This window comes from Podarcis gaigeae (assembly GCF_964106915.1).
Source record: "Podarcis gaigeae genome assembly, chromosome: 13".
In the NCBI taxonomy this organism is placed as follows: domain Eukaryota; kingdom Metazoa; phylum Chordata; class Lepidosauria; order Squamata; family Lacertidae; genus Podarcis; species Podarcis gaigeae.
This window is the reverse complement of record NC_139689.1, coordinates 12,776,007-12,786,047: the sequence shown is the minus strand read 5'-3', so window position 1 is coordinate 12,786,047 and position 10,041 is coordinate 12,776,007. Positions and strand designations below refer to the sequence as shown.

At 39.6% G+C, this 10,041-nt stretch overlaps 1 protein-coding gene across 1 annotated transcript; it reads left to right on the top strand.

Annotated features, from left to right (window-relative positions):
- Positions 1-1,549: 1,549 nt before the first annotated feature.
- LOC310830777 (vomeronasal type-2 receptor 26-like) lies at positions 1,550-7,069 on the top strand (the record flags this gene model as incomplete). The annotated part of the gene is made up of 5 exons (XM_083710617.1): positions 1,550-1,813; positions 2,176-3,030; positions 3,953-4,180; positions 4,458-4,584; positions 6,168-7,069. The coding sequence occupies 5 exons, from the start codon at positions 1,550-1,552 to the stop codon at positions 7,067-7,069; spliced, it is 2,376 nt and encodes a 791-aa protein (XP_083566743.1).
- Between the last annotated feature and the right edge of the window lie 2,972 nt (positions 7,070-10,041).

The window sequence follows — 10,041 nt, the reverse complement described above, 5'->3', positions numbered from 1 at the left end:
ACAATGAAGTTTGAATGATGTTGTTAATATTCCTTGCTCCATTTGGAGCTGGGTCTAGAGACAGATTTATAGCCTTCCACCCACATGATTATTTTCATTGTCAGGTCTTCCAAATCAACCTATGGTGTGATTGTTCCTGCCACGTCAGTAATCATGTTAGAAGAATCAAATTGGTGGCTGGAAGGTAGATTTTCATTCACTGTGGTACTATTTGTGCTCTCCGTATTTGTATTCCTCCCTGATTTGGTATGTGACACTCCTATTGCCACATGCACCATTGGTACTCCTCTTTCTATTATGCACAAGTATTATCATTCTGGAGATCTCCTCATTGCTGGAATTATTTCTCAGATCTACAAGACATTTGATGAAATGGATTTCACAGGACATCCATCTGAGACACTGATTGCTGCTCTCTTGTATGAAGTAGCTGTTTTTAATCCCATTGTAATATCCACAGGCATGGTGATCTGATGTCTTTGGGTTAAATGGGTGGGAAGTGATTGTTGAAAAGACAGCTGATCTGCTCTTAGAGTCTTCTTGGATGAGGCTGTATCTCAGTTTTTTATGTTAGCTCTTTCCATGCAATTTCATTGTAGGGCTCAGGATTTCCATGCCACATGTTATAGTTGATGGAGGTTGAATGGAATGATACATTAGTGAGGTGTAGATAGGCAAAACTTTGATCAGATTTTATTGCTGTTTGAAGTATTTAATTTAACAATGGAATTCTGTTGTTGTTGTTAAATTAATTTATACACCGCCCTATGCCCAGCGGTATTAGTAGTAGTAGTAATAGGAGTAGCAGTAGTTCAGCAGCAGCAGCAACAGCTGATATAATATTCAATTTGATAGCAAAAGCAAAAGCAAAAATTCTTACTAGCCTTCTACCCTTACCCCAAGGCTCTTCCCAGCACAGGAACTCTGACGGCTCATCATTCCATTACCAATGACAGTTTTCTTGCTTTCTGCTGGAGTGCTGTCCTTTGCTGCACAATATGCTATAAATCCTTCTCAAACTTTTAGAAAAATCTGGATGCAATAAGCTACCCTTGTACCAAATTAAATATTTAAAGTAAAAAAAAGTACAGGTGCTAGCGAATTAAAATTATTAAAACATTACCTGTTCCAGTAAACTGGAATTTTCAGGCTTGTTTGCATTTTACCCAATATTTTTCACAGAAGCCTAAAGAGTGTACTGCATTCCTTATATTTAATGAATTGTGTGATATACAGCATATGTAAACCCTATATGTACAGTAGGTGGGCAACTATATAAATATATATGTATATATGAATAGCACTTTCTAAAATTACAGCAAGATGAATCTCCAATACAGGATTGATCACGAATGGTATCTTCACAATTCTCTGCACTGGAAACATATTATCTTTGTTTGTGTTTCTTTGTGTCTGAACATGCAAGCAATGTTATTAGCAAGCATATATTGAAACTGAATGTTACACGTTTCATATTCAGAAGCAGACGCACTTTGACACAGCATACCAATCTCATTGCAGACCCTTCTTCCAAAACTATCAGCATATCATGGCTTTGGTATATGCTGTAAAGGAGATCAATGAAAATCCACAAATGTTGCCTAATATTACCCTGGGCATGCACATCTATAATAGCTATTTCAGAGCAAGCTGGACCTACCTTGCTTCAATGGACCTTCTCTCCACACAAGGAAGATTTATCCCTAACTTCAAGTGTGATGCCCAAGACAATGCAATAGCTGTTATCACAGGACCAAATTCTCACATCTGTCATTTCATGGCACACATTCTTAACATCTACAAGATGCCACAGGTAGGATATGCATATAAAACTAGGATTTACGAATAATTTACTCCTCAGTGCTCTTGTACATGAATTTTTGTGTTTGCAGATAGAAAGCACCAGGATTGAAGGGAACAAAGACATAACGTTGAAATATGCTCATAGGTCAAAAACGAATGTACTCAAGGAAAACAATTCTTCTCTTTTTTCATTTGGGTGGAGATATTATAATAGATGAATATGTATTCCTCGAGTGGGTAGTTCCCAACAGGCTTCAGATGCTCTAGGATATGATTCATTTTCTAGATCTTCATTTAGGGTTCAGGTGCAGTTGTGATACTGAAATGGTATTTCAGACACAAACCCTCCTATCTCCTCTTTATGTGTCTTAGTTTGTATATGGCTCTGCTCCAATGACCATTGGCAACCCTGAAGCTATTTTCTTCAACCGAATGTTTCCAAATGAGGACCATCAAACCTGGGGAATTCTTCAGTTGCTGCTGCATTTTAACTGGACATGGATTGGGGTGGTTTATATAAGTAATGACAGTGGAGAGAAATTTATGCAGAATGTGCTTCCCATGTTTTCACAAAGAGGTATATGCTTCAATTTCATAGAAGAACTGCCAAAAGAATCCTTTTCCAGTAAATCTGATGAAATAATGAATGGCTTTTCTCGAATAAACCGAATAATTCTGAGGAGCAGTGCCAGCATTGTGATCATACATGGTGATATTCAGCTCACAGTAATTCTTAGAGTGAGTCCAATGCTTGCTGAATTTCAGGACATAAAAATGAACAGTAAAGGTAAAGTGTGGATTATGACAGCCCAGATGGAGTTCACATCAATTCCCTTTCAAAAGATGTTGGGTTTAGAGGTCTTCCATGGAGCTTTATCCTTTTCAGTTCCTTCCAAGCAGGTAATCGGATTCCTGGAATATCTTCAGATGAAAAACCCTACCTTGGAAAAGGAAGATGGTTTTATCAGGGTCTTTTGGGAAAATGCATTTGAATGTTCTTTCCCCATGAATGACACCACAGATAAAGAAATGTGTACTGGAGAAGAGAAGTTGGAGACTCTTCCTACCTCTGTTTTTGAAATGAGCATGACTGGGCATAGCTACAGTGTCTACAATGCTGTCTATGCTGTGGCACATGCTTTGCAAGCCATGCATTCATCCATATTCAGACACAAAGAAATGGCAAATGATGGGAGAGGGATTCTTCTGAATCAGCAGCAGTGGCAGGTAATATTTTGAGGGCCTTAATGCAGAATAGGACATCATACCTATCTAACAACAAGCCAGGATAGTGCCATAGGTCAATGATAGAGCACCTGCTTTGCACATAGGAGATTTCAAGGTCAATTTTTGACAACCTCAATTAGAATGGTAGGATCTCCTTTATGAAATTCGGGGAAGAAGCTGCAAGTTCATGTTGACAGAGAAGATGGTACAGTGGTCTCACTCAGTCTAAGTCAGCATCATTATAGAATCCCTACCTCAGAAAAGGTTTATCTGTTTGGAACAGCATTTCATTGTTCCTTAACACAACAATCTATGTAAAAAAATAGGTAAGTCAGCAGTAGTAAGGAGAAGCTAGAGAATCGGCCTACTGTTAGAAATGAGTATGACTGGCAAAAGCCACAATGTCAGTAATGCTGTCTACACCCGGGCACATGATTTGACAGCCATACCTTTATTTATCAAAATTCTAAAGAACAGTAATGGATGGGAAGAGGTGGATATTTCTGACTCTACAGCCATGGCAGCTAATGTCCTGAGTACATTACTACAGAGGAATCCATCATAAATCCATGTTCAACAGAAGGCCATTAAATGTGTATCTACATCTTAAAGCTAGAGTGTTGACATCTGAATGCTATTTTTTACGCCATAGTTTTCCTTCTGAGCCAATTTGATACTGCTCCCCTGCATTCAGTTTCCAGTGAAGGCTATGAAACCAATCACCATTGTCAGACTTCTAAACTTATTTGCCAGTGATGTGTAAAAGAGTTGTATTTTCCAATCTCCCAATTGACTTTGCTTGTTCCTTAGATTTGTTTTCTATTGGCAAGACCACTAACCATAGTTTCCAAAAGGTCATCTGTCATCAGTATATTTACCTATCATTGTGCATTCTTGATGGTGCTCCTTTGCTTCCATTTAGATCCACCGCTATCTGAGAAGTTCCTCGTTTAACAACAGTGCTGGGGAACAAGTTACTTTTGATCAAAGTGGGCAAGCTGTCGCTGGGTTTGATATTGTAAATTGGGTCACATTCCCAAACCAGTCCTTTCTCCGAGTCAAAGTTGGAAAAGTAGACTCATTGTCTACCAAGGACAAAGTATTCACAATTTCTGTAGATGAAATTGTGTGGCCTAGCATATTTAACAAGGTATGGCTTGTGCAAATTTCAGTACTCAGAATCATTTCTCCAACCAGCAGGCAAAGATCCAGAATTCATATGCTCTGTCACATATTAAGAGGTGTTACCTGCCCTGGGATAAGCAATGGCGAGAAACCGGATACAGAACTTCTTTAATAAAGTAAATCAGTAATACAATATTTGGTTATACCATTTGTAAGTGTGAAGAGAACACTGAAATATAAAGCTCCCAATACAGTATAGAATTTCTGGACGTAAGAACATTTCTGCTTTTATTTATTGACAGGCACAACCACTTTCTGTGTGTAATGACAATTGTCACCCAGGGTATAGTAAGATAAAGTTGGAAGGGAAGCCATTTTGCTGCTATGGTTGCCTCCCATGTCCTGAAGGGAAGATTTCAGATCAGAGTGGTAAGAAATGCAATGTAGAGCATTTGTTCAAATGTAATGGGCAGTATCCAACTATTTAGATGTGCCAGGACAATGACTTTTAACCTAACCCTGCCTCGTCTCTCTATTATTATTATTATTATTATTATTATTATTATTATTATTAATTACTACTACTACTACTACTACTACTACTACTACTATACCACCCTATACCCAAAGGTCTGTTCAGGAACAGCCCTGGAACCTCCTAAATCTACTCTGGTTTTTCCCTCTGCCCTCCAGAGCAGGTAAGAGGTAGATGTGGAGAGAACACACAGAGAGAAGAGATCTTTGTATACTTGCACCAGATCTATTTTGTTTGATGCTGTCCATTGGAATTGATCCAAAATATTGAGATAGATAGATAGATAGATAGATAGATAGATAGATGATGATAGATAGATAGATAGATAGATAGATAGATAGATAGATAGATATAGATAGATAGATGATAGATAGATAGATAGATAGATAGATGATAGATAGATAGAGATAGATAGATAGATAGATAGATAGATAGATAGATAGATAGATAGAGATAGATAGAGATAGATAGATAGATAGATAGATAGATAGATAGATAGATAGATAGATGATAGATAGATAGATAGATAGATAGATAGATAGATAGATGATAGATAGATGATAGATGATAGATAGATGATATAGATAGATAGATAGATAGATAGATAGATAGATAGATAGATAGATGATAGATAAGGTTCCATAGGTATTGATTACCATATTTATTTATTTATGCTAATTCAAAGGTGATATAATGATTGCTGATTTAACAAATTATAGCACTGTAACTTTCTGCAACAGTTTTTGTAAGGGTTTTTAGTGGTGCTTTATTTTTGAAGTTGTTAAGTTTTAAAAACTTTTTAAAATGTAGTGGTTCTTGCCTGTGTAAGACATCTGAAACCAAGAAGGGTTGGTTACAAATTTAAGTGATATAAATCATAATTATTATAAAGATAACAACAATAATGTAATGTAATGTAATGTGATAATTTCAGAGAAATATGGTGGATTTAATCACAACCAATCTGGTGACTGAGGACATTCCTGGATCACTGCTAATTTGAGGTTTTTGGCAGACATAATTGTGGGTAATGCGCTCATCCATAACTCAGTGTTATGGCAATTGATCTACATGCAGAAGGTCCCAGATTCAATCCCAGCATCATCTGTCTGAAATGCTGGAGAGCCATGGACAGTCTGAAGAGAGAATTATGAGCCAGAAAGATCAATACTCCAATCTGGTATAAGGCAGCTTCCTCTGTTCCTATGAGAAGATTTCCCCAATATAAAGACACTTTCTTAGTATAAGGAAGATGCTTCTTCCACCAAATGAAACAGCTTCCTCCAAGGTAGATAGTGGGGCTGTTTGGAGGAAACTCCACTCAATGTAACACTTAATTTTTTTTGAAGAAAAAAGCACGGCTTTTAGATTTATGTGAGCTTCCTTGATTCAGGTTTTATACTATTACGGCTTAAATATTTTAGTGCACTATGTATTGCCGTTTTTATTTTAAAGAAAACCATGTTTTCCTTTCCAGACATGGATGAGTGTTTTCAATGTCCAGAAGACCAGTATCCAAATGACCAACATGATTCCTGCATTCCAAAATATATAAGTTACTTATCTTATGAAGAACCTTTGGGAATATGTTTTGCTGTTTCTGCTCATTCTTTATCTGTTATCACGTTCTTTGTACTCAGAGTCTTCATTAAGTACTGGCACACTCCCATAGTCAAAGCCAACAACAGGGACCTCACCTTTGCACTCCTAATATCCCTCCTGCTCTCCTTCCTTTGCGCTCTGCTCTTCATTGGCAAGCCTAATAAGGTGACCTGCCTCCTTCGACAAATTACTTTTGGTCTCATCTTCTCAGTGGCGGTTTCTTGCATATTGGCCAAAACCACCATAGTGATCTTAGCTTTCATGGCTACCAGGCCAGAGTCCAGTATCAGGAGATGGGTGGGGAATAAATTGGCCATTGCCGTTGTTCTTTCCTGCTCCCTAATTCAGGCCAGTCTTTGTTGTGTGTGGCTGGCAACATCTCCCCCTTTCCCAGATCTAGACATGCACACGATGACTGAAGAGATTGTGCTGGTATGCAACGAAGGTTCCGTCACCATGTTCTACTGTGTCCTGGGCTTCATGGGCTTCCAGGCCATAATCTGCTTCATTGTGGCTTTCCTGGCTCGGAGGTTGCCTGACACATTCAATGAAGCCAAGTTCATCACCTTCAGCATGTTGGTCTTCTGCAGTGTGTGGTTGACCTTTATCCCAACCTACCTGAGCACAAAAGGGAAATACATGGTGGCTGTGGAGATCTTCTCTATTTTGACTTCTGGTGCTGGGTTACTGATCTGCATCTTTTCCCCCAAATGCTACATTATTCTGATGAGGCCTGACTTGAACAAAAGAGAACAGCTGACAAAGAGGCCAAACTGAAGGAACTTATTTTTTCTTATTCTTTACTTTGCTCATTGCAAACCTTTTTCTCCATCTACCTCTGCAAAATACTAAATTATGTTTAGATGATAACGCCATCTGGGACGTTGAATAGTCAGGCATGTTTTGTATCCTGAGCCTACTCAGACATGGAATTTTAGGGTTTTATGTTTATTCTAAAAATGCTGTTTTTGTTCATAACTTGATAAATTTCCTGTCAATTGGCTTAATGAAAATTTTATATTATGTGCAAACTGCTTAGAAATGTTAGTGAACAATCAATAAACACACTTTTTGCTAAATGAATGGGTTACTGATTGATTGGTAGCACTCTAATGATAAAGGGTACTTATTCATACCATAGTCCTAGTGTGTGTTTTTTCAGAGGATCGGGTGTTTTCATTCTGCAGTGGTAGCCTCAATACAAGAATGTTCTACCAAGATATGCAGCAGGAGAATGCTCTTCAGTGATATTGTCACCAAACTTTTGTTGTTGTTTAGTTGTTTAGTCGTGTCCGACTCTTTGTGACCCCATGGACCAGAGTACGCCAGGCACTTCTGTCTTCCACTGCCTCCTGCAGTTTGGTCAAACTCATGCTGGTAGCTTCGAGAACACTGTCCCACCATCTCATCCTCCATCGTCCCCTTCTCCTTGTGCCCTCCATCTTTCCCAACATCAGGGTCTTTTCCAGGGAGTCTTCTCTTCTCATGAGGTGGCCAAAGTATTGGAGCCTCAGCTTCAGGATCTGTCCTTCCAGTGAGCACTCAGGGCCGATTTCCTTCAGAATGGATAGGTTTGATCTTCTTGCTGTCCATGGGACTCTCAAGAGTCTCCTCCAGCACCATAATTCAAAAGCATCAATTCTTCGATGATCAGCCTTCTTTATGGTCCAGCTCTCACTTCCATACATCACTACAGTGGTACTTCGCAAGACGAATGCCTCGTAAGACGAAAAACTCGCAAGACGAAAGAGTTTTTCTTTTTTGAGTTGTTTCGCAAGACAAATTTCCGAAAAAGCCTTGCAAGTTTGTTTCCTTTTTCTTAAAACCATTAATACCCAGGGTGCATTGCTTGAAGAGGTGCAGTTGTGACTTGACTTCAAGGAGCAACTCATAGCACGCGGTGTGGTAGCCTTTTTTGAGGCTTTTGAAGACTTTGCTTTTCCAAAACTTCTTTTGCAGCCATTTGGTAAGTTAAACTTTTAAAACTTTTTTTTGGGGGGAGGTTGGATTTTGGGTTGGGGTGTTTTCTAGGAGGTTTGGTGCTTTTGAATTTTTTGGATGTGAAGCACTGATTTTTTTTGGGGGGGGTGCGAAGGTAGGAGCTGTGCTGCCATGGGGCCCAAAAAGACTGCTGCTGCAGAGGCTGGCGAGAGAAAGAAGGAGAAGAAAGAACTGAGGGACATTTGCCAGAAGTGGAAAGATGTGCAGGCTTTTGCACAGCGGCACCACCCTGACAAGGACCTGACACGTGACCTTGCGAACACTTTTGATACGAGGGCCATGTCGTCTTTCAGGGAGGTGCTGAAAAGGCGGATGAAGCAGCAGACCATGGACAGGTTCTTCAGCAAGAAGCAAAGAGTGGAAGAGGAACCTTTTTCGAGTTGTCCCCCAGAGTCTTAGAAAATGTATGTACAGTACTGTACACTTTGGTGATTTTTAAACTTTTTTTGACCATAGGAACACATTAATTGATTTTCAATGCATTCCTATGGGAATCCGTGCTTCGCAAGATGAAAAATTCGCAAGGCAAAAAAACTCGCAGAACGAATTAATTTCGTCTTGCGAGGTACCACTGTACTGGGAAAACCATAGCTTTTACTATACAGACCTTTGTTGGCAAGCTGATATCTCTACTTTTTCAGATGCTGTCTAGGTTTGTCATTGCTTTCCTCCCAAGAAGCAGGCGTCTCTTAATTTCGTGGCTGCTGTCACCATCTGCAGTGATCATGGAGCCCAAGAAAGTAAAATCTCTCACTGCCTCCATTTCTTCTCCTTCTATTTGCCATGAGGTGATGGGACCAGTGGCCATGATCTTCGGGTTTTTTGATGTTGAGCTTCAGACCATATTTTGCGCTCTCCTCTTTCACCCTCAATAAAAGGTTCTTTAATTCCTCCTCACTTTCTTCCATCAAGGTTGTGTCATCTGCATATCTGAGGTTGTTGATATTTCTTACAGCAATCTTAATTCCGGCTTCGGATTCATCCAGCCCAGCCTTTCGCATGATGAATTCTGCATATAAATTAAATAAACAGGGAGACAAAATACAGCCTTGTCATACTCCTTTCCCAATTTTGAACCAATCAGTTGTTCCATATCCAGTTCTAACTGTAGTTTCTTGACCCACATAGAGATTTCTCAGGAGACAGATGAGGTGATCAGGCACTCCCATTCCTTTAAGAACTTGTCGTAGTTTGCTGTGGTCAACACAGTCAAAGGCTTTTGCATAGTCAATGAAGCAGAAGTAGATGTCTTTCTGGAACTCTCTAGCTTTCTCCACAATCCAGCGCATGTTGGCAATTTGGTCTCTGGTTCCTCTGCCCCTTCGAAATCCAGCTTGCACTTCTGGGAGTTCTCGGTCCACATACTGCTTAAGCCTGCCATGTAGAATTTTAAGCATAACCTTGCTAGCATGTGAAATGAGTGCAATTGTGCGGTAGTTGGAGCATTCTTTGGCACTGCCCTTCTTTGGGATTGAGATGTAGACTGATCTTCTCCAATCCTCTGGCCACTGCTGAGTTTTCCAAACTTGCTGGCATATTGAGTGTAGCACCTTAACAGCATCATCTTTTAAAATTTTAAATAGTTCAGCTGGAATAGTTGGGTGTATATTTTCCCCGACCCAAGAGCAGGGAGTTAGTGCTGCAGAAGACATGTCATGCAACAAGCCATGGACTCATGAAAGTGAGTTGCCAGGAAAAGACGTCCCCACCCTTTGTCTGGTGCCAAACAGGAAGAAGATCTGGCCAAA